Source organism: Alligator mississippiensis, chromosome 4, assembly GCF_030867095.1.
Source record: "Alligator mississippiensis isolate rAllMis1 chromosome 4, rAllMis1, whole genome shotgun sequence".
Lineage (NCBI taxonomy): Eukaryota > Metazoa > Chordata > Crocodylia > Alligatoridae > Alligator > Alligator mississippiensis.
This window is the reverse complement of record NC_081827.1, coordinates 160520688-160544785: the sequence shown is the minus strand read 5'-3', so window position 1 is coordinate 160544785 and position 24098 is coordinate 160520688. Positions and strand designations below refer to the sequence as shown.

The window sequence follows — 24098 nt, the reverse complement described above, 5'->3', positions numbered from 1 at the left end:
TTTTTGATGTAGTCTCCCCTTTTTTCCTTTTATATACTCGTAGCATTTTGAAACTGTAAATATTTATTCAAACATTGTTTTCTTTCTTTTAATTTGAATCAACGCAAGTTCCCCGTTCACTTTGGTGGTCTTGCATATTCTTTTTTGTCTTTTTCTTTTTCAAGTTAAAGAGAATTTAAAGTGAAGTGCTGTGGAAGAGTCTTTCTTTGAGCTGATATCTTGTTCTTTGTTTCCATTAGCCAGTATTTTGTTCTTTATTTCTATTGCTGGGAGGGTATGCATTCATGTGTTTGTGCAGTTTTCTTGTGTTTACATTGGCAATCACTCCCATAATAATTTCAATAACCTGAAATAAATCATGCATGGATCTTGATACCGGAGGGAAAAAAGTGCATTTGTGTTCTTCAGATTGTACCTGCCTTCATGTAGGTCTCAATACCGAAGATTTTATGTAATGAGCGTCTCTCAGATGCTTCATGTTTTAAAGTAGGTGCTTTGGCAGCACTGGTGGACGAAGGCTTGAAAGTTTGTTCTTGGAATGAAAATATTGTCTTGGAAACAAGTAAAGTGTCAGGATGTCCAGGGTTTAATTTCCTTTTTTTTTTTTTTTTTAAAGTTAACCTTACATGAGTTCATTGCAGAGATGCTCTTTCCCCTGCGTCTCTGCATTTATGCTGACTATAAAATGGGAAGGTTTTTTGGCACTGTGGAAGCCTCCAGTGCTGCAGAAACATGACTGAACAACAAATGTGGTCTGTGCCTGGATTTTACTCTGTGCTAATGTGCATCTTCTTAACGAAAGGGGTAACTTTCATAAATGGAAACAATGGAGTGAGATATCAAGGGAGAGTTGAAGCCAAACTCTTATTTCATGCCACCATATTGACACCAGTGTTGAAGTCCATATTTCAGGTGCACACAGGAAGAAACCTGATAAGAGAGTAAAATAAGTACAGTGAGATAATTGCTTGTATGGAATGACATGCAGATATCTAAATACAAGCAAAAAAATGGCACTCGGACAAGATTGTTCTGCATTACACAAGCTTATGGGAGTGAACTAATGAGGATACATGTAAAAAAGTTCAGGAAACTGGTAGTCAGCTAATAAAAAGTACATTATAATTTTATTTAATAGCAGTTGGCAGCAAGATTTGAAAACAATAGCTTGGGAGGAGTGGCACAGTCATGGGACCACACTATTACATGAAACGCTTTCTATTTTAAGTGAATCTACAGGCTTCAGTGCCTCCTACATAAGTGTTATCTGGCCCTCCCTTCTGAAGACATAACTTGCCGTGAAAGAATCAGCCTTCCTGTTCTAGAGCAGTACAATTGAAATGCCTCTTTTCTTCTGTACAATAGATTGATGACATGTCCATTTCTTTTACTGGCATTTGGTACTACCTGAATGGGGTTTGATCATTGAAATTGCACCAGCTCATCAACAGAAGATGAGTTGGCGAATTCATTTAGGCATATTTTTTTAAAAGGTCACTTTAGATTTCAATTCTTTCTTTCTCTCTAATTGCTTGTATTTGGTATCTAGAAATTGGCTCTCCAGACATGATCTCATCAACATCTTCAGGGACCCGAGTCATGTGAAACTACTTTGTCTCACTGTTCAGCTTCTTCTTCAGGCACACATTAAGCACAGCTCCTCAGCAGACTCAGCACATTGTTCTGATTCAACTGTCTTTGGTTTCTAATGAAATAACTACCAGATAAAATGGTGTAAACAGGACTTCAGCCTGGCATATCTTGGTTATTTAGTGGATCCAGACCCCTGTTTTTATTGTTTCTTCTTTAAAAATACACCACTGGCTGGTGATTTTTTCCATTCCCCTTTTCTCCCCCACCCCTTTGCACATCTGGAACAGGCAGCTCTTCAGAGGCTAGTTTGTAGGATAAATTTTAAATTTGAAGGCATACAGCCTGTTTTAGCTGGTTTGAAGTCTGTGAACATATTTATAAGGATTGCAGGTTGCTTTGAATGCCAGGTTCTTGCATCCACTGTATCCCTGTACCTGCACAAAATCACAAGACAATCCTTTAACAAACTTCAGTCTTTGTAATTACTATAATAGCTCTAGGAAACTTTTTCTGTGAGGATCTCATCTTGTCCTATTGAAATATTTAGGAGTTTTGCTTCTGACTTCCATTGGCATCAGATTAAGATCTAAAATGTTCCTATACATCCAAGAAGAGATTGACTGTGGACAATGCCAATACCAACCTAGTGGGATAAAGCATTTAAGTATGGTATGCTGTCCTCAACAGCCCAAGTACTTTACGCTTATTTGGGTGAAGTGCATAAATTTTGGCGGATTAATTTCAAGGCCTAGCAATCTGAGTCCCTTGATTGGGCAGTCTACGTAGTTTTGTAAAACTTGCCCGTTGATCTAATCATTCCTTCAGTTTGGTTAATGAAGTGATGGAATAATGCTCTTTGGTTTTTGGGGTAACATTCATTCTGCAGAAATTTTAGATATGAGTTTTCAGCATAATACAGATATTTAAATATCTTTCTGTAGCAGCTGATGCCTAGAGTGTCTTAAAATGAGCTAGACAAGGTTATTTGGGTGAATCTGATATCTTTTATTAAATCAATCTAATAAAAGATATCAGATTCATGCAAAGAACCTTGTCTGCCTATGTCCTTATACCAACACTGCTGCAACCTAAACCCCTGTTAAAATGAGCCAAGCTGGCATGCTGTCTTCATGGATTCCTGTTGATTTAGGCCTTTACCTTTTTATAGATCCTAATCTTACCAATTTGGTTATTAGTACTATAATTCCATAGATTGGTGATCCATTCTACCATTTTCATGTGCTACCTAACTCAGTTCTGGACTGCAAAAGGAATGGAGTATGTTTTTTTCATAGTAGGACATTAGCATCTGTACAAAACTCTCCATTAGTAATTCTGAGCTCTCAAGCTGTCTGTAAATAAGGACTTTTGGATCTTGTTCCTGTAGTACTTTCGTTTCCAAGACTACTTACGTGCAACTTTTTAACAGTTCAACCAGGCTTCTTGTCAGGTGGTCACTGTCAAATTATTTTTGCTTGGAAAATTTTTTTCATAATTTATTCATGGTCATATTAATGCAGCCAAAGATACCAAATCGAATATTCCTGAATTTACTTTGCCTTTGTTATAGTCCCAAAGAGTAGTGGTGTGGTGCCTTTGTGGAACAGTTTCAATGTTACATCCATCCATGCTTCTGCTGATAAGGGTAAAGGGGGGGTGTTCAAAGAGATGCAGAATTACTTTGGAGGTTAATGTGAGGATTATGTTAGTGTTAAAGGAAGTATGCCTCATATCCTTTTAAGGTTCTATTTACAGGTCATAGCGATTTAAGAATGTGTTGTAAATAAATGTCCCTTTGCCCCAATACGTAGGATTTCTCACCAAATAATAATCGACAGTGGGTGCGTCTACATGAGGCACTTAATGCTTAGTAGACTAATTCTTGTGGACATTAGCACATCATGACAAAGGCCATGTTGATGTGCAGTCGGATTAGTCTACTGCACAGTGTTACAAAAAGACTGTGTGCCTTTGCTTCTGTGCGGTACCTCATATTAGAAGTACTAAAGTTAATGCTCAGTATCAAAGGTGCATTAATGCATGTGTAGATGCGCCCAGTGGGAGTTCTTACAGTGATAGTTTGGAATAAGTTGCATTGATAGATTGTTACTTAGAATTTATAGAAAGATTTTTTTTCGTTAAATTGGGAGTTATGTTTTTAGGGCATTGTTCATTGTTAGAAAACAATGTTTAGTGACAGCTGTTTAACTAACCAACAGGAGAAAGCCCAACTTGGGTAATTATTGCCTCAATTTACATATTCTGCAGTGCACCATCATATCAGAAGTGGTGTCGAAAGGCTGATGGGTCAGGGTTTAAGAAAGCATTTTTCATTGTGGCTAAACTGGGAGTTGCAAAGGAAACCAGATTATTCTAAACCACTGCACCTTGACTGACTAGTGAACCTATTTTGTTTCCAAGAAGGAAGTTTAAAACTACCTTTGGAATGCAGGGGTGGGTGTTTGGGAGTTCAGCCTCCACTTAGAGAAAATTTTTATTGTAAATATCTGCGTCTTCCCCCCCCCCCCACCCTCCCTCCCTCCCTCCCCCAGTGGATTAAACATCCAGGAACCTGGCATCAAATGCTACTTTAAATTGTTTTGCCAGCTGTTGGTGACTTTTAAATTCCTAGAGGGTATTAGATATGCAGTTTAAATCGGCATGGAAAAGCTGATACCATTGCTTAGCTTGTTTTATTTCCTCTAGAAATTTACTATTCAACATTTAACATGCATCAAAAAACAAAACAAAGCTCTAAGTCCTTTCATTTGTCCTGGTGAAAGTAGCTCTGTTATTCCAGGTGGGATTGTGTGTGGTTTCCTCCTACCCAAAACACCCTGAAATTGAACCTCTTAGCTTTGATGGATCAGCTGCTTATTCCATTTAATAGCTTGCAGATGCACTGAGAGAGCTTATATAGTAATGCTTGCTTTTATTTTTTTTCTCTCTTCCACTCTTGTTATATTTTTACTTTCTTTTTTCTTTGTGATGTGACATTTTCAGCTGATGTATTGAAAGCAAATCCTTCTAATTTTGGAGTCCAGATCACAAGAGTGAGTTTCTTTCTACTAGTGTCTGTAGCTGTAACTTTTTTTTTTGTGTGTGTGTATCCTTCCCTCTGATTTTGGTATACCTCAACCACGTTTAATAATTACTAGGTAAAAGAGCTCCCCTGTCTTGTCAAATCTTTTCTCTTTCACAAAGCAATGTTCACTTTACATTGGGCCAAATTAATTCCTCAAATGTGATCCTTTTGTTTACATTTTTAGATCCAATATATCAATAATATTTACCTGCAATTTTGTTCCAGGAAAGAGCAAGAATTTGATAACCTGAGTTATGCCTAAACTATCAGTTTGAGACATCTTTAAAGGGGTCTGACTTTTTTTTTCAGAGAGCAGGTGACTAGAATTTTCTAAAAAATCAGGCTCTTTTTAAAGTATGAGGCTAGTCAGAAGAAAAATGAAGGCATCCACACTCACTAGTGCCTTTTAATAGTTAATCTTGACTATCATACGAAGTTTTCTTTGCTAATCAAGCATCAAGGCAGCACTCTTAAGGTGAATTTATCTATGCTGATCCATGTAAACAATCCCATTTTTTTCCTAGAGGTTGAAGACTGGGAACTTTCAAAGCCATCCAAGGAATTCAGGTGCCCAGTGCATATTAGAACTAATGGGAGGCAATGTCCAAATTCTCCAGGGGATCTTTATCTCATCCTTCATTATAAAAATTACTTGGGATTCTATTTCCCGTTTGACCCCAAACTTGAAAACACAAGGTTCTGTAGAATTTAGCATCACTCCAGTAAACATACTAAAACTGTCAAGGTCATACTTTATTCTGTTGAAAATTAGCAGTCCCTCCAGAGGCTGTCCTAACACTTCAAACAGGAAAATGAGTTACTGTTAATCATGGAAAGGAATGCTCCGTTTTGTATGATTTAACAGAATGGCTTTCATAAGGTGTTCAGTTTTGGTGCCTCCCCAATGTAATTTGTACATTGCTTTTTCAAGATAATAGTACCTGGGTAATTTTTCTGCACTAGCTAATCCCTTTCTGTTCTTTGGCCCATGCTATTAAGACTTCTGTCATGCGCTGTTTGTCAAGTACATTTGCACCCTGCAAGAGGTGCAGAGTAAATGGTCATTTTCTTTCCTTCCAGAAGTTGCTTGTTGCTTTGAAATCAGCTTTATTGTATATGCTATGGAAGTGAATAAACACTGGTTGGAAATTTGGATACAGACTTGAAGTAGTAGCCAGAAGTGATCAACAGTTGTCTTTTCATGTAGCTACTGGGAGGATGGCAGTCTTTTTCCATTTGGTTTGTTGAGCTAAGATACTGTCGCTCCCTCCTAACTCAATAAATGTTTACTGGTTGGTGCTAGGCTAGGGTAATGACACACTTGCCTATGCAACAACAGAGAGAGAGGCTTTAATGAGCTGATTTAATTGTCATTTTTATCTGATCCATTCTTATTGTCTCTTACCTCAGAGGTTGAAGGATCTCAAGCAAAGGGAGTTTGCTCGCAATGTCTCTTCAAGATCACGTAAAGATGAGAAAAAGCAGGAGAAGGCCCTTCGGCGTCTACATGAATTGGCTGAACAGAGAAGACAGTCTGAATGGTAAGTGATGCAGCCTTTCACCTTTGTTCAGTCTTTTCCTTTAATCTTAAGATGAGTAAATTAGTTGCACAAGTTGGTTGGGTAAGACATTTATATTAATCTTTTGTACTAACTCTACCCCAGAGCTCCTAATAATACTAAATAATGTAAGACATTTGACAGTATTGGGAAAGTACTACCTTGACAAGGATATGACAGCATTTTTTTAAATTTATTTTTTATCTACTTATAATATTAATTATGGGGGCATTGGAAGTAAGTATGAGACATGTTTTGAAAAACATGCCAATCTGTCTAATCAGCCTTTTCCCTCTTTTAAAAAATTCCATAGTGCTCCTGGAAGTGGGCCCATGTTCAAAACAACCACTGTGGCTGTAGATGAAGAAGGTGGTGGCGATGATGAGAATGAATCAGCAGCTAACAGCAGTTCTTCCATCCAAACAACTTCTAGTCAGGCCACAGAAATGATAATGGACAGAGGTGTCCTTAACACTGGACAAGTCAGTAGCACCCTTATGCCTGGACAGTTGCCCATCCAGACAACACAGGCAATCAGTTTTGGCCTTAAGAATAATTCAGGAACGCCACTGCAAAAAATAGGAGTTTCATTCTCGTTTGCCAAGAAGGCTCCAGTAAAACTTGAGTCTATAGCATCTGTTTTCAAAGACCATGTGGATGAATCTAGTCCTACAGATGGAACAAAATCTGATGATAGAGCCTCTGATCAAGGAGCTCTGCAGAAGGCTGGTGAGACTGAAAACACAAATAGTCCAGATGGCAAACCTGATGAAGATGACTCACATGAAAAAGACAGTGGTGGGTCTTTAGCCACTACTCTATCTAAATTAAAAAAGATGAGAAGAGAAGATGGACCAGCACCAATAGAGCCAGAATATTATCATTATATTCCCCCAGCCCATTGTAAAGTAAAACCTAACTTTCAGTTCTTACTTTTCATGAAATCCACAGAACAAATGGAAGCAGAAAATGTGAACAAAAAAAATGTACATGACACTAAAAAGGGTAATTCTCCAAAACCCAAGGCTGGCAAGCATGTAGAAAAATCAGCTGAGAGCACTGTGCAGCAGAAGGAACTAAGTACTGTTGAACTTACAGACCAGAAAGGCAAAATGGAAACAAAACAAACTCCAGAAAATGCAAGTGTTGTCGAAAGCAAACGTTCTACAGAAAATGATCCACCAGAACCAGATGCTACTAAAGCCACTCAGCCTGCCCCAAGTGGAAAAGAAGTGAGTGATGGACCAAAACATCCAACAGGACCTTTTTTCCCAGTTTTGAGTAAAGATGAAAGTACTACTCTCCAGTGGCCTTCAGAACTTCTGATATTTACCAAGGTAGAGCCATCAGTTTCATACAGTTGTAACCCCTTGTATTTTGATTTTAAGTTGTCACGCAACAAAGATGCTAAAGCTAAAGGAACAGAAAAATCTAAGGACCCTGTCGGTCTTTCTAAGGAAAATGTACTGTCCATGGAATCCAGTGACATAATCAAAGGCAAGGAGACAGGCTGCATAACTAATAGCTCAGTTGTAAAAATGGAAACTAAATCGGTGTCTACTTGCAGCACCCAGAACAAGCATGACTCCAACTTGGCAAGTGCCAGCAAACTGGAAGGAGCTGATGACAGTAGCAAAAATTTAACCAATAAAAAAGACAAGTCTGGGAAATCCCATAAACATAAAAAGAAAAAGAAGCACAAAAAATCCAGCAAGCACAAACGTAAACACAAGGAAGAAGCTGAAGAGAAAAGTCGAAAAACTGACATGGGGGATGAGAAGCCCAAGAAACGGAAAAAACACAAACACAAAAAAAGTAAATCATCTTTTTCCACTGAATCTGAGACAGTGCTGAAAACTGAAGTGCCTGAAGACTGTAGCCATTTCCAGAAGAAAAAGCACTGTTTTCAGGACACTCAAAGAAAGTCTGTCTCTGCTGAAGAGGGAAGCAGTAGCAAAAAAGATGACTGTGGTAACTCTTCCCAAGATCACAGCAGCAAAAAACACAAGGCTGACCTGCAACAGTTGTCTTCTGTGTCAAGGAGGCGCTGTTCTGCTCCTTCTGTTAGTAGGTCCAGCCACAGGAGCCGACAAAGTAGTGGAGACTATGACAGTGATGAAGGTTCTCGTCGGAAGCACTTCCGACAGAAATCTCTGTCACAATACAGCGATGACTATGACTCTGGTAGTGACCACTCCAGAAGCCGTTCCAGATCGGGACGAAGGCATTCTTCTCGAAGGTCATCTAGAAGGTCATACTCGACGAGTTCTGATGCCTCTGCTTCTTCAGACCACAGTAGATACAGTCGCAGGAGAAGTTATTCTGCTGATAGCTATAGTGATTACAGTGATAGATCAAGATGTCATTCCAAGAGGTCTCGTTCCGACGATGATTCTGACTACAACAGCCCAAATCGCAGATCAAAAAGGCACAAGTATTCCTCTTCAGAGGATGACTACAGCCTTAGTAGAAGCAGGTCTAGAAGTCGAAGCAGGAGTCATACCCATGTTAGGGGGAGGTCAAGGACAAGAAGTCGGGGCAGAACACGGAGCAGCAGTTGCAGTCGCAGTCGAAGCAAGAGAAGAAGTCGAAGCGTGACTGGCCGCAGTTGGAAACGGAGTCGTAGCTACAGTCGGGATCGCAGCCGCAGCACAAGAAGCCATTCACAGAGGTCTCTTTCAAGAAAGGGATCTCGTGGCCACGAGAGCCCCGAAGAGAGGAGATCAGGGCGAAGAGACTTCATCAGATCTAAAATCTACCGCTCACAGTCCCCTCACTATTTCAGAGCTGGCCGAAGTGAAGGGTCTTTGAAAAAAGAAGAGAGCAAAGGAGATGAAGCAAAGACATCTGGCTTGCTTTCTCAGAATAGCAGCAGTTCTAGTCTAGGAAAAGCTTCTGAAAGTGATTGCAGTCCGGAAGAGAGAAACTCTGTCACAGCAAAACTTCTGCTCGAAAAGATTCAGTCTAGGAAGGTTGAAAAGAAGCCCTGTTCTACTGATGAAATGCTAGCAGGGGCAAACAAGCTTGGGATAAAACTTAAAGATCCTCCGCAGGGATATTTTGGCCCTAAGCTTCCTCCTTCATTAGGTAACAAACCGGTTCTCCCTTTAATTGGGAAGCTACCTACAGTCCGAAAACCAAGTACAAAAAGATACGAAGAGTCTGGGATAGAAAGGGGTGAGGAACAAGAGCTGTCAGAGCCTGAGGAAGCTTCCCCAGGAAGTGGGGAAGCTCAGTTGGCAGGTCAGCCTCTGCTGGAGGAGGTGGTGATGGTAATGCAAGACAAACCTCTAGAAGAACAGAAGCATGAAGAGCCTGCTGCAGAAATGCCATCAGTTTCTCTTGAAGCACAGGCACTTCCTGAATGTTATAATTCAGGAGATCTGGTAATGCCACACAACTTTCTCTCTGATCCAAATGATAGCGAAGCTTTAGAACCTATGGATGGTGGGAACCAGCCTGTCCCTGTAGAAACAAGCATCATGCCTTTAGTTCCAGATGTTGAACACTTTCCTGGTTATGTACCTCAAAGTGGGGAACCAAGTATTGAAGGAGATCCAGAAGGAGCAGAAGATTCCTCTCTTGCACCACTTGAGAGCCAACCAATCACTTTCACACCCGAAGAAATGGAGAAGTACAGTAAGCTTCAGCAAGCAGCTCAACAGCACATTCAGCAGCAGCTTCTAGCAAAGCAGGTCAAAGCCTTCCCTGCTTCTGCAGCGCTGGCACCAGCTGCACCTGCTCTACAACCTATACACATTCAGCAGCCAGCAGCTGCGTCTGCAACATCAATCACCACTGTGCAGCATGCCATTCTGCAGCACCATGCTGCTGCTGCTGCTGCAGCTATAGGGATTCACCCACATCCTCATCCTCAGCCTCTTGCTCAGGTTCATCACATACCCCAGCCACACTTAACACCCATTTCATTGTCCCATTTGACCCACTCTATTATTCCAGGGCACCCTGCTACATTTTTAGCCAGCCACCCCATCCATATCATTCCTGCGTCGGCTATACACCCAGGTCCTTTCACCTTTCATCCTGTTCCACACGCGGCTCTTTATCCGACACTTCTTGCCCCTCGACCTGCTGCTGCAGCAGCTGCCACAGCATTGCATCTTCATCCATTGTTGCACCCCATTTTCTCAGGTCAGGACTTACAGCACCCACCTAGTCATGGCACATGAAGGAAAAAGGGAAGTGACCTCAGAGAAAGGAGAAAACATGCGTCTTGGAAAGGGGCTGAAAATGATCCGGCTGGCAGGTGAGATCTGAGAATTTCCTTTCACTCTTAACAGCCAAAGAAGTGGGATGTGGCTTGCAGACCATCTGAGCCGTGCAGCAGTTAAATCCTGTGAGTGTTGTGTGCATTTGTTTACTATCAGGGACTTTCTCACGTTCCCAACTCCTCCCTTTATGTAGCACCACTGTATCCTAAAGGAATCATCTCAAATTCAGACAGACACGTGCTTTGAAAGGCTTCCCCCCTCTTTCCTCCCCCCAATATTAAATAATCTTTTTCTGCCCTTCTGTAAATTGCAAACAGTGTTTCATACTCTGGCTGGCTCTCTCTAATCCTTGTAACGAGGTCATCTAATTAAAACAGCATACATGATTGAATCCTGGTTGTAATCAGTGATGCAGCATGTGTAAAATATTCGGTAGCCGACATCTGAGTATCCTGCCATGGGGATTTGATGGAAGGGTACTACCACTCTTGGTTAGCCTGGGGCAGTGACTAGTTTGCGGGCACTTGGTACCTGCCATCACCTATCCAAGTACCTTACGCAAGCAGTGAAGGTGGAAATAGGGTTTAATTTTAAAGCTTCACTGAACAAAAGAGCTAAAAAGGTTCAAAGCTTTTTACTCTTCTCCATCCTACATTAACATTCTTCTCTTATGTGAGGACTGCACGTTGACACCTCTTGTCCGTTATGGAACGGAGAGGTGTGCTCAGATTGCTAGTTTGTGATTTCAGGCAAGGCTTTGGTCAGTCTGCTGAGGGAGATCGTTCATCCTCCTGTGTCCTGAAATACTGTAAAAGAAGCATTTGAATGAGAACAAAAAGAAAAAGCCCTTTATGAATAGAAGCAATACAGAGGACTGGAACCCAATAACAATCTGGCAAGAGTAACCAGAATGTGTAAAGTGTATTCTTTCCTCTGTAATATTGATGGTTTCCTTATTAATTTATAGGATTTTTTTTAAATGTAAAGAATTGCACTGAACTCTGTAAACATAAAAATGCTGCTTTTTGTAGCTCATAAAAAGGTTACATTTGTAGTATACTGCAATAATATTTTTTACAGCCAGTTCTTTTAGTGGTACTTGTTCTGGTGGCTTTTGTGTAAATATGTTTGCTGTAGTTGAAATAAGACACTTGTAAAGGTTAAACTTTATAGTTTCAGCTAGATGCAAAATGACTAAGCATGTATATTTTATCAAGCTCATGTATTTTTGAAGTTTTTATGTACTATAAAATGTAAAAAAAAAAAAAATCTTCATTTAGCATTTTGCAGAAGAAAAATGTGAGAATTGGAATAAATAAGGTGCATTGAAGACACCGATGACTCTAACAGCTAATGAATTGCATCACATTGAAAAGTGATGACTTGAAGGATTTGTAAAATGCTATACAAATGGAACCAACATAGGCCTGTTGCATGCTTCTGGTCTTTAGCTAAGCAGCCAGCTTCTTAGGAATTGACACTGGAGGCAGATTCATAAGTGTCAGGAAACTGGGTTAAATCCTATAGAGCATAAAATAGCCGTGCTTTTTCTGGGGTTTTAACCACTGCCTCAGCTGTTTCAGGCAGTTCCACTATTCTATTTAAATGATAAAGGAACCTTTACCTTTAAAGAAATGCCTTTTTTCCTAGGTAAAGGTGCTCTGAGGATTGGTCACTCATTTGACAGCTCCTGTCTGATCTTTTTAATAGATTTCTTCATTCATTTTTGCATCAGTCTCTTCAGTTTTGGTTATCATTAGCCATGGAAGTTGTCCCTAAAGCATTAGGTATTCCAATTGCATCAACACTAAATCAGGAGATTCAGTCCCACTTTATTTGGAGGATTTAAAGTTCATAATCTCCCTCCTTTGATGCAGCTTTCAGATATGTTTTGTCCAGGGAGTCCTATTTCCTAGCAGAATTGGTAACAGCCTTTTGTATCAATGTATATCACCTAGGTTCACAACAGTGGCAGATTAATTCTCTGTGCTGTCAGACCCAGAGCAAGGCAGGGAGTGCTAGGAGAAGATGATACAGTTTGCACATTGCTTCAGCAGCAGTTAGCATTCCCATTCTTCCATTTGCTCCCCACTCTCCCCAGAGTGCTGAACTGAGAAATCTGGGATGCAAAATTCAAAGGATTTAAATCCCTGAGCTTCCTCACTAGTTAAAGAGAGAAACTTGCATTTTGAACAAATAGCACTGAAATCTCATGGTCAGATAAAGGGACTCAATTTTTTTAATTAATGTAAATATTTAACAGAATACAGTATTAATGTTTCAGTGCTGAACTTCATTAGCTTCTAGATTCAGTATGCGTTTTCTGGCACCCTTCACACTGCGGGGGGGGGGGTTGACTTCCAGAATAGTGCTAAAAATACTTAACCTATCATTTACTTAATAGGCATAAACGGACTGTATTTAACTTTGTCACATAAGATATATATATGCTGTAAAATGAGGGAAAAGAAACTTTCTAATAAACCAATGATTTGTGGAAAAGACGTGTAGTTCTTCCCAAAAGTACAAACAAAACAACACTTGAAACTGGTGAAGTAATCTTGGGTGCATGGCACAGTGCCACTGTTTTCCTAAAATGAACACGGTCTTGGGCTACGCAAGCTTACTGGCCCAGAAATTAGGAAATGCGCAGACTTGGGTTCTGTTTTCTGGCTGTGCCAATTCTGGTGACGGGCCTGAAAACTGAAACATTTTCAGAACAAGTACAGCAAGATGTCATCATGTTGTGAAAACTAGTGTTTTGTAGTAGAGTTGTCAAACTTGTTTCTCATTGAGCACGTGTACACATTAATATGCCTTTGCTACTGCGCATTAAGTTTTGGTATGAGGTATTAGATAAAGGTGAAGTAGCTGCACTACTGTGCAGTAGCAAAGGCAAACTTCTCTTGTGATGCTTAATGCACAGTAGACTCATTCTGCTACATGCTAGCACATTAGCAGGGTTTTGTCATGATGCACTAACATGCAGTAGAACAGTCCACTGCATATTAAGGCATCTTGTGTAGATGTGACCATTGATCACTAATAGCTGTGAGATAGGAACAGCTTTTGCCTGCCCTGGTCCCTGGATAGTCAGAACAAGCGACTTACAAGATGAAATGTTCCATCTTCTCATGGCTTTTCAGCCAGCTGATTTTTCTCGCTTGGGTTTGGGAGCTGCTTGTCCTTAACTTGGTTTGTATCTAGGATTGTCCCAGACTCTCTTTCTGTCACTCAGTAAGACTGTGACTTTGCCAGCATGATACCTCATTAAACAGGAACATAGCTTACAGAAACACATTTCAGCTGATGTGTTGCTCTCTAAATTATCCTGTGTGTTCTATATTGGTTAAAGTTGATTTTAAGAAAAGTGGGCTTCTGCCTTTTCTGACCTGAAAGTTTGGATTTAATAGTAGTTTTCTGTGATTAAAATTAATTTCTTGCTGATTGTGGGATAAATGAATAACTAGCGCTATGGCATTGCAAGAGACAGGAGGTTGGTTTGGTGGGAGGGAATTTGGGTTGTATTTAAGTATTCTCGATGGTCTGGTTTACAGCTGGTTTGACTGCTTATTGTGACAGAGCTGGACAGAGACTTTACTATTAAGAAAACATCTGTTGGATGGTGTAATAACCTTGGATGGTGTAATAACCTGTGCTCCACTACTCGCTGCTTGGCCAGTAAAATTATTTTCTATTGTGTGTATTAACAGGCACTTTATGAAAGTGGCTTTTGGCCTCCCTTTGCACGTATATTGCCTGAGGAGGGGGGAGTTTTTCCACTCCATTCAAGTTTGTTGGTATTACATTTGCAGAACTCTACTGCAGTATCTAGAGGGGTCTGAGCTGTGGCCTCCCAGGGTTTTGGCTGCCACTTTGTAGCAGGTGGAGACCAAAGCTGTTCCAAGAATGTAACACTAGCACACTTCCTGCCTTGCTATTAATGTTTGTGCTAGGCATATAGAAGTTGGGCTGAAGGACAGCAAGTCAAAATTGCTCATTCCTTAAAGATACTGCTTTCTTTAGGCTGTTAGCAGCACCTGTTTCCTAGCGTGATTGGTTTCGGGGAAAGAACAGCCCCTACCTACTAGGATCTTCTTTAGAAAATTTCCCCTTCTGGTCTCAAGCTGTGTCAAGGCAATGTGGTTTAAATTACAGCCATTAGATGCTGGAAGCTAATGGAAAGCTTGAGCCAGTTTCCAGCTGCTGTGAAATGGCAGACTTTGTTATGTGTCAGACACTGCAAGTGAAAGGCCTGCACTTCTCTGTTGTGGGGAAAAGAGAAACTTCCAGGTTGAAGCTTAGTGCGGTGGATGTCTTATCCCTCTGCACGACTCTTCCAGCCTCCCTGTTGGCTGTGCTCAGATGGACATAAGTCTGGTTTGATTCTGTGGCTGAATGCAGCTTGAAGAGATGGAAGTTACTCTGAAGAGCCCTTTGGTTAGGGGAACGTGCATGGGTTTTGTTTTCTGCAGCAGTGAAATATCTCCAGTTTCACACTGCCCAAGTCTAACGGAAAACTCTCGTCTAAGTCAGGCTGCAGAGGAAGCATGTTGAGTCACCGTTCCCCCTGGCAGGTGCAAGGCTCTGACAGTGACCACAGCAGCTCTCTAAGGGGTAAGATGTGTTAAACCAGAGGCGGGCAATTATTTTGGGTGGAGGGCCACTTACTGAGTTTTGGCAAGCCATCAAGGGCCACATGACAGGCAGCCAGGGGCAGATAAATATTAATCTTCTAAATTTTGGGGGGGCCCCGCAGGCCAGATAGAATGGCCTGGCGGGCCACATCTGGCCTGTGGGCTGCATTTTGCCCACCCCTGCGTTCAACTAAATTCTGTCACCTGCTTCCTAGGTGGCATGGAGGCACGGGCTCTTCTTTTTCAGACTTTCACTACTAGTTTATACAGCCCTGGACATTTTGCTGTATTTGCTGCTACTGGGTAGAGATGACTGTTTGTTAGCCAAAGCTGTTGCTTTCCTTGGGCTGCCTTTCCAGTTGCTCAGTAAGGCTTCTTTCCAAGGACTTTAGATAATTATAACTGAGAGGATTAAAGGAAAAATCCTGTTAATTAAAAAAATTAAAAAAAAAATAAAAATCATATTGCCCAACTGAGTATGCCTACAACCTGTCTGAAGAGAAGTGTTCTGTCCCAGGACATTTCAGCTTGCTTTCCTGACATAGCCTGGCAGTATACATCAGCTTCCAGAAGGCAGCAGGGCAGATGGTTAAGATAAGAGTGGGAACAGGCAGGGGCAGTTTTTCTGTCTTTGGTGCGGAGGTGATCAGGTCCTTGCAGCACAGCTGTGCAAACCTTGCAAGGATGTGACTTCTGATCATCTTGGCATTTTAGTTATTGTGCTTCTAAGATGTCAGTCACTTATCTAATCTCTGTTGCTCTTCTCCTCCCCTCCCGGATCCTGTCTGCTGCACTTTGCTCATTCTTTTCAGCAGGTAATTTCAAAAATTGCTCCACAACTCTTTCAAAGCTTTCAGTCACTTTACTACTTCGAGGTGAGGGGCGAGAGAGACTGGGGAGGGGTTAATGGTTTCTCGTATGTAAAAAGGTCAGCATGTAGGAAGTCCAGGACTACTGAACTGTTCATGGATGGAAATAAACACAGAAAACGGGGTTTTTTATGTGGGCAATTGAAAGTTAATCCAAATTAATTTGTAAAGTGGATTAATTTAAACCCGTGTGCCTCTTATTCAGAATTAATTTGATTTTGCTTAATGAAGGCCACATTTATGTTGAAGTTAATTAAGCCAAGTTGAATTAAGACCACTTTTTCTGCAAAAGAGTGTCTTAATACAACTTAATTTACCCACTTTAACGCTCAATGTAAACCTGGATTCAGTCCTGAGTGTTCCTATGTAGACAAGCCTATAGTGTGGCTATCACTACAGAGAATAACACTAGTGAGGAATGGCCAGAAAGCAGGTGCTTCTGAAGATAGCTTTTTCTGACTCTAATCTGTGCACTCCCATGTCAGCTTGCACGAATGGACCATGGTCTCGCTGTTCTCATAGCCCTTCGCCTCTTCCTGTTTTTCTGCATGGTTTGGGAAGTAACGCTGATGCTGTGGGTGGTCTGCATCTGCAATTCAGCAAGGCCTGAATTTCCATGAGGGGCACTAGCGGCTAGCATAATGTAAAATGCATTCCCAAGAAAAGTACATGTTTCCATTTGGTTATTTCAGGGAGCAGGAGTTGGACGGACTTGCTGCTCTTTGCTTGGAACTCCCATGCAAGGGGGGGGGTGTACTGCAGGCTACTTGTCATTCATGAGCACATGGAGTGGGGTGTTCAGAGGGAGTGTTAAAGACTCCCAATTCCAAGTGTCTGAAGCCTGGCAGGGTGGAGTGAATTCCTCCACCCTCAAATGGAACTCTTCCAAGGGGGCCCCCAAGAGACCACACTGCAGTAAAGTGCTGCATCCTGTGACTGACAGACAAGATTGTGATTTGCAGTGGTAAAGGTACCTTCTTCATAAGTGGACAGGGGCACTCCTTAAGGTAGGAAAGCTGGCTCCACAGAATGTGGTTGTGAACCATTCACTGCTCATGGTTTGGGTGTCCAACCCCGGTGCTCCTATATTGTTTCTGGGCTCTACCATGAGAAAAAGGCCAGGAAGTGTCATTGCCTGGGCAGTTCCAAAGAGCTGCCCCTGGAAAGCAGGACTGTGTCCAGGGTAGTTGCAGCATGCGTGTTAAAAAGGTATCATGCCTATCTGCACTTCCTGCTTTCAGGTGCTTTTGTAGCTGCCTTCCTGTGTCATGGGCACTGTAGAGCTGCCTCTGCTTGGGAAAACACCCTGGAGCTGGGCTGCCTTGCTGCAGTCCCTCTGCCAGTCCCATTTCTGCACTACGCATGACCAGGGTTTTCTCAGATTAAAAATAGTAAATTCTCTGATTAAAGAACCCCAAATCCACAATTAAAATGAAATGCCACTATATTCTCCTCCCTGCCCTCCCTCCCGATTAAATTTTGGTGTTTGATTTTGGGTTTTCTTATCATGGAAAATCGGAGGTCCTTCTGCCCCCTTTGCTTACCAGGACATGGGTCCATCTGCGGCTGCCCCCCACTGCACTTTGTGGCTCTGAGCAGCTCTAATGGGCCGGTGCTCTGCCAATGCCCCTCACTCCCCACCCACAGCTCCCACCTGCTAGGGCTACAGGGCCAGGGACCCAGGTCTGCAGCCCCCTGCCCCCATGGCAGTGCTAGATCATCAGCTGCTGTCTCAGTAGAGAGCTGAGTGCCCAGCCCAACTCCCCCTCCCCCACAGGTGGCATGGCTGGAGCAGAGTCCGTGGTGAGGTGGCTGCTTGCTGTGGGCTCAGGGTTCTCTGCCCTGCTGCCCTCTCCCTGGGGCCTCCACTGCCCAGCAGGTGGGACCCAGCGCAGGAGGGCAGAGTGGGGCTGGGCGGGGAAGCTCCGTGCTGCTATGGCAAGGTGCCCCCTGCTGACCTGGCAGCAGTAGTGGCGGCGGTGCGGGGTTGTGCCCCCTGCTCTGTCCTGCTGGGTGGGGTCCTGCCCACTGGGCCAGGGAGACCCCAGGGGGAAGGCAGCAGGGTGGGAAGCCCACTTGTGCACCTGCCTTGTGCACAAATCTGGGGGGCACATGCCCCACCTGCCTGTCCCTCAGAATGTGCACAGCAGCAGGGAGCCAGCCCTGCCCCACCACCAGAAGAGTTGCCCACAGCCCCGTCCCACTCCTCACCCAGGCCCTGTGGCTGCACATGGCTCTGGGCCCCAAGCTGCATGCATTGCCCAGTCTGGGCAGCAACCCTAGCCCTGGCCAACTCCCCCCTTTCCCCCCTTGACTTATTTGTATGGAGCTGCTCTCCAGGCTGCCTGGCAGCCATGTGTATGTGCACATATGTGCACGCGTGCACATATGTGCACGCGTGCACATGGCATCCCCTGCCTGACCACCTTCACCCACTCGCCCCAGCCTCTTGCAGGCTGGAACTCTGCTAGCCTGATAGGGGAAACCCACTGTAACCTGCATTTTTCTCTTAAAGGAGAAAATCTGGTTTTTACTGCTTTCTTTCTATCACAAGTGGAAAAACCCGAATCTCTGCTCATGATTCACTAAGGCTCATGACTGGAGAGGAGTTTAATCCTTCCAGGTACGAACAAAATGGCTCTCTGGGTGGTATTCTCAAGGGAGCATGCCTGGGGTTCAGCAAAGGGCCTTGTTTTTAGCAGTCCTATACCCCAGCGACTGAGGCTGGATTCAGTGCATCTCAAACGAGGTGCTTCACGCATGTCCTGTTTGATCCCCCTCAGTATTCACAAGGTGGTGCTGGTCACCATCAAAATTGCTACAGGGATTTGATGTGGCTGTGCTCCTTCACGATCCCTTTCTTTATCTGTGTCCCTTTCTCCCACCTTCTCCCCTCCCTTGGGTCAGAGAGGAGTAGGGTATAATAGTGCTGCTGGAGACCAGCTAAGTTGATGTCACTGGCTGTTTGAAAATGCCCAGGGCAGTTTGGCAAGTCTGTCAGCTGTGAAAGCAGCTCTTAGTAGTTGGCTCATTAGTTGTGCTGTCAAGGACTGGTATCTCCTTCCTCTTCCCGTGGCTGACAGCCGTGGTTGATATGCGAAGCCGCATGTGCCCCTAGCAAACGAAAACAAGCCCTCTTGTTTGTCTTTTATGACGTGCTGCTGCGTTGCATCACCGTAGCTGGCACAGGTCCTCTCTGTGACATAAGGCTGGCTGTACATGGGCTGTGATGCTCTGGAGGCAGCATTTCAATGCCTGGCTTGTGTTGCACGTTGTTTTCTCCCTGTCATGTGCAGATGCCAAACATGGTCGTTTATGCTGAGAGCACCAGCGCCACCCCACGCACTGCTCAACCTGGGCTGGTCAGGCAGGCTGCTCCGGCTTGTTTCCCCACTGGAGGAGGTAGAAAAGGAGGGGAAGAAGTGGCTTCTCCTTTATAGAGGGGGGGGCGGCTTTGCTCCTGATCAGGTAGTGTATTTGGCTCTGTAACCAGCTGCCTGGGCTCTGCTCCTTCAGCACCACACGTTGCTCAACTTCACTGTTAAGGCCCTTAATGCCTCAAGTCTGCCTTTCAGCTCGTTGCTGCCTAGCCCCTGTGGATTGCTGTGTGATGTCCAGGGATCCTGGTTTTCTCAAGCAATTTGGAGGCCTACCAGTGCCTCAATCACTCCAGTAAAATAAATTCTAAATACCTATTAATTTTGGTGTTTGATTTTGTGTTTATCATGGGAAATCGGAGCTCCCCCTGCCCCCTTCGCTCATCAGGACATGGATCCAGCTGTGACTGTCCCCCAATGCTGCTTTGTGGTGCTGAGCAGTCCTGATGTGCCCTACCCCTGCCATTGCTTCTCACTTCCAAGCCACAGCCCTGCTGCTGCCCCTTGGCCCTGCTGGAATGGGCCCTCAGCTACCAGGGCTACAGAGCCCTGCCCTGTACAGCAGCACCCCAACCCTGGCTGCCGCCAGCAGGAGGCAGCAGCTGCAGCAGCCCTAGTGGGGAGCAAAGGGCACAGTCTGGCTCTCCCTCCCCCATGGACGGCACAGCCAAAGTGGAGCCCATTGGTGGAAGGGGTGCAAACTGCAGGCTTGGGGCTCCTTGCTCTTCCCCCTAGGGCCTCCATGCCCCAGTGGGCAGGACCTGGCAGAATAGGGCCGGGCGGGGAAGTTTGGTGTTGCCACAAGCCCTGCACTGCCATGGCGGGGCATCCCTTGCCTACCCAGCAGCAGCAGAAGTGGTAGTGCGGAGTTGTGCCCCCTGCTGCTGCCAAGTGGGCAGGAGGTGCCTCACCATGGCAGTGGCACCTTGCTTCCCTGCCTGGCCCTGCTAAGCCGGGTCCCACCCACTGAGCCACAGAGACACCAGGGGGAGGGCAGCAGGGTGGGGAGCCTGAGTATGAAGCAGGCAACCCACACCTGCACCCATCCCATACCTAAATCTGCAGGGCATATGACCCCACCTACCCCCAGGTGTGCACACAGTGACAGGGAGCCTGCCCCTCAGACAAGCCAGCTGTGGTCCCATCCTGGTCCCCACCTGGGCCCAGTGGCTGTACATGGCCCCAAGCCCCACACAGTGTCCTGGCTGGGCAGCAGTCCCAGCCCCAGCTGTGCCCAACTCCATCCCTCACTACCACCCCTTGCTCCTTCCTCCCAGTTTTACCTGTGGGCAGCTGCTCCCCAGACTGCCTAGTGGCCCTGTGAATGTGGATGCACGCACATGCATATGGCACCCCTCTACTTTGAATGGGCTACATGGAGGCTGATGCTGACATGCATGTTTCTTGCATGGTACTCAGGGGCAGGGATGGGCTCAGCAGTTCCCACCAGTTTGAGTTAAGAAGGTCAAGGGTATGTCTCCTTGATGAGGCTGAAGTTGGTTCCTTGCTCCCAGCTCCTTATTCCTGGTTCCTTACTCCCAGTTCCTTTTTCAAAGCCAATCTAGACCCAATAAAAACTTGTTATTAATGAATTCCACATCCTAAAGAGAGAGAATTTCATTAGCTATGCCTATGTACTAATTAATATGTAAAATAATATCCCACATCAAGTACAGAGCCCTAAATGAAGGTCAGATTAGGATGGGATTATGGGGAAAAATACTTCTTGGGCCACCCCAGATTTTGTGGTGATGCTACTGGGGGACTGACCCAAAGAACCCTGACCACAGTCCCACCCAGCCTAAAGCATAGTTTGGCCATGCCAGGCTGCCAACTAACAGCCCCCATGCCCACTATACTAAGTATAATGGCTTGAATAAGAAACTGGCATTTGGGGTTGGGATTATGGCTAGAAATTCTGCTTGGGCCACTCATCAGAATATATCTGTGCCACCAGGGGACTGTCCTGGACATCTGTGACCAGAGACTTGCCCAGCCCAAAGTGTGGGTTGGCCATGCCAGGCTGCCAACAGACAGCACCCCAGCCACTGTGGTAAGTATCTGGACCCGAATAAGGAACTGGAATTTGGGCTGGGATTATACCCAGATATCCTTCTTAGGCCACCTCAGACCATGTCTCTGTGCTACCAGGGGATGCTCCTGGACATCTCTGAATATAGACTTACCTGGTCCAAAGCGCTGTTTAACCACACCAGGTTGCCAACTGACACCACCCCCACACTGTGCTAAGTATCTGGACCCAAATAAGAAACTGGCTTTTGGGCTGGGATTATGGCTAGAAGATCTGCTTGAACCACCCATCAGAATACCTCTGCACAACCGGGGGACTCTACTGGATGCATCTGACCAGAGTCTTGCCCGGCCCAAAGTGCGGGGTGGCCATGCCAGGCTGCCACCTGACAGCACCCCAGCCACTGTACTAAGTATAGGGACCCAAATAAGAAGCTGGATTTTGGGCTGGGATTATACCCAGAAATCCTTCTTGGCCCTCCCCATGCCATGCTTCTGTGGCATCAGGGCACTGTCCTGGATATCTCTGACCAGAGACTTGCTCGGTCCAAAACATGGTTTGGCCATACCAGGCTGCCAACAGACAGCACTCCAGCCCCTGTGCTAAATTAATGGACCTGAATAAAGAATTGGATTTTGGACTGCGATTATAGCTAGAAATCCTTCCTGGGCCACCCCAGAACACATCTCCATGCCACTGGGGGACACTCCTGGACATCTCTGACCAGAAACTTGTCTGACACAAACTGCCGTTTGGCCGTGCCAAGCTCTCAATTGACAGCACCCCAGCCACTGTGCTAAATATATGGTCTTGAATTAGCAACTGGTTTGTGGGCTGGGATTAGAGATGGAAATGCTTCTTGGGCCACCTCACACCATGACTCTATGGCTCCTGGACACCTCTAACCGGCTCAAAGCGTGGTTTGGCTCTGCCACGCTGTCAACTCAGAGCACCCCACTCCCTGCAGCAACTGTACTAAGGACACTGGCTTGAATAGGGAACTCTTTTTGGGCTGAGATTAGAAATGGAAATCCTTCTGGCCACCCCACACTATGACTGTGGCTCCGGTGGACTCCCCTGGACATCCCTGATCAGAGTCTTACCCGGCCCAGAGCACGGTTTCTTCATGCCATGCTGCTAACTGCAGCCCCCATATCTATTAACATAATAAAAGGCTTAGTCTGGCTGTCTGCGTGTCTGTCTGTATGTCTCTCTGTAATGCTTCCAGCCAACTGCGCATGCACCCCTGAGAGGGTGGGTGGCGATTGGCTGGGCAGCACATGTTGCGCGGGCCCAAATTTGCACCACTGCTGGGGAATTTTGGCATTGGGGTACATGCCTCAGCCATCCAAGCAGCCAGGCTGCCCCTGCCTCCCTGCCTGACGGCCAGTGGGGCATCACGATGGGCACCTGTCCTGGATGCTCCCCAGACAACCGGCAGGGACAGGGAGATGGGGGGGCAGGGAGGGAGGGGAAGGGAGGCAGGCAGACACAGGCCAGGTGGACCCAAAACGGCTGTGGGGGGAAGGAGGGGAGCGAGGCCGGACCAGAAGCGGTGGGGAGAGGGTGGGAGTGAGACCACATTTAAGTGGTGGGAGGGAGAAGGAGAGTTGGGCCACTGTCTGGGGTGGCCCAACAAGGATTTCTACCTATAATCCCAGCCCAAATTCCAGTTCCTTATTCGGGTCCATACATTTACCACAGTGGCTGGGGTGCTGTTTGTTGGCAGCCTGGCACGGCCAAACTGCACTTTGGGCTGGGCAAGTCTCTGGTCACAGATGTCCAGGACAGTCCCCTGGTGGCACAGATATATTCTGATGAGTGGCCCAAGCAGAATTTCTAGCCATAATCCCAACCCCAAATGCCAGTTCCTTATTTAAGACATTATACTTAGTATAGTGGGCATGGGGGCTATTAGTTGGCAGCCTGGCATGGCCAAACCATGCTTTAGGCTGGGTGGGACTGTGGTCAGGATTCTTTGGGACAGTCCCCCAGTGGCATCACCACAAAATCTGGGGTGGCCCAAGAAGTATTTTTCCCCATAATCCCATCCTAATCTGACCTTCATTTAGGGCTCTGTACCTGATGTGGGATATTATTTTACATATTAATTAGTACATATGCATAGCTAATGAAATTCTCTCTCTTTAGGATGTGGAATTCATTAATAACAAGTTTTTACTGGGTCTAGATTAGCTTTGAAAAAGGAACCGGGAATAAGGAATAAGGAACTGACTTCAGCCTCGTGACAAGACAATGAGGCCCCAGCCCACTGGCTTGAGCTGCGCAGGGAACACTTAGCTGAGCAAGACTTTCATGTAAAGCCACACGCAGGGACTTTGCCTCAAACGTTTCCTGTTGCACTGGGATGGAGGCACCTGCCATCCCACTGCGCTGGCGCTTCCACTGTGGTCAAGCAGACTTCATCTGGAGCACAGAGATAGGGCAACACAGGATGCCTGCCGTCCCACTGCACTATGCTGGCCTGGAGGGCCGAGCAGGAGCTGGGCCAGGAGTTATATTTATTCCCATTATGTATGGGAAGCTCTGTGCTTCAGAGGGAGATTGCTTGTTGCAGGCAAGGGAGCCACTTCGCTGCATGGCCTGTTTCACTTCATAGATTAACCAAAGTTGAGAGAGATAGGGACACATCTAATGAAGTGGGCTTGGGCTCAACCTCAGGTTTCTCTCTCATTAATTTACACCAATGGTTC

At 45.0% G+C, this 24098-nt stretch overlaps 1 protein-coding gene across 5 annotated transcripts in view; it reads left to right on the top strand.

The window, feature by feature from the left end:
• Window positions 1-12971, top strand: part of GPATCH8 (G-patch domain containing 8) — a 69368-nt gene extending 56397 nt beyond the window's left edge. For 3 of the 5 annotated variants that reach the window (XM_019475949.2, XM_019475952.2, XM_019475959.2), the window contains 3 exons: window positions 4597-4646; window positions 6089-6219; window positions 6551-12971. In XM_019475949.2, the coding sequence (XP_019331494.1) occupies window positions 4597-4646; window positions 6089-6219; window positions 6551-10427 (4058 nt within the window). In that variant the 3' untranslated portion in view covers window positions 10428-12971. The remainder of the gene's footprint in view (window positions 1-4596; window positions 4647-6088; window positions 6220-6550) is intronic. The other 2 variants (XR_002086516.2, XM_006268236.4) reach the window with 2 other exon arrangements.
• The last annotated feature ends 11127 nt before the right edge of the window (window positions 12972-24098 follow it).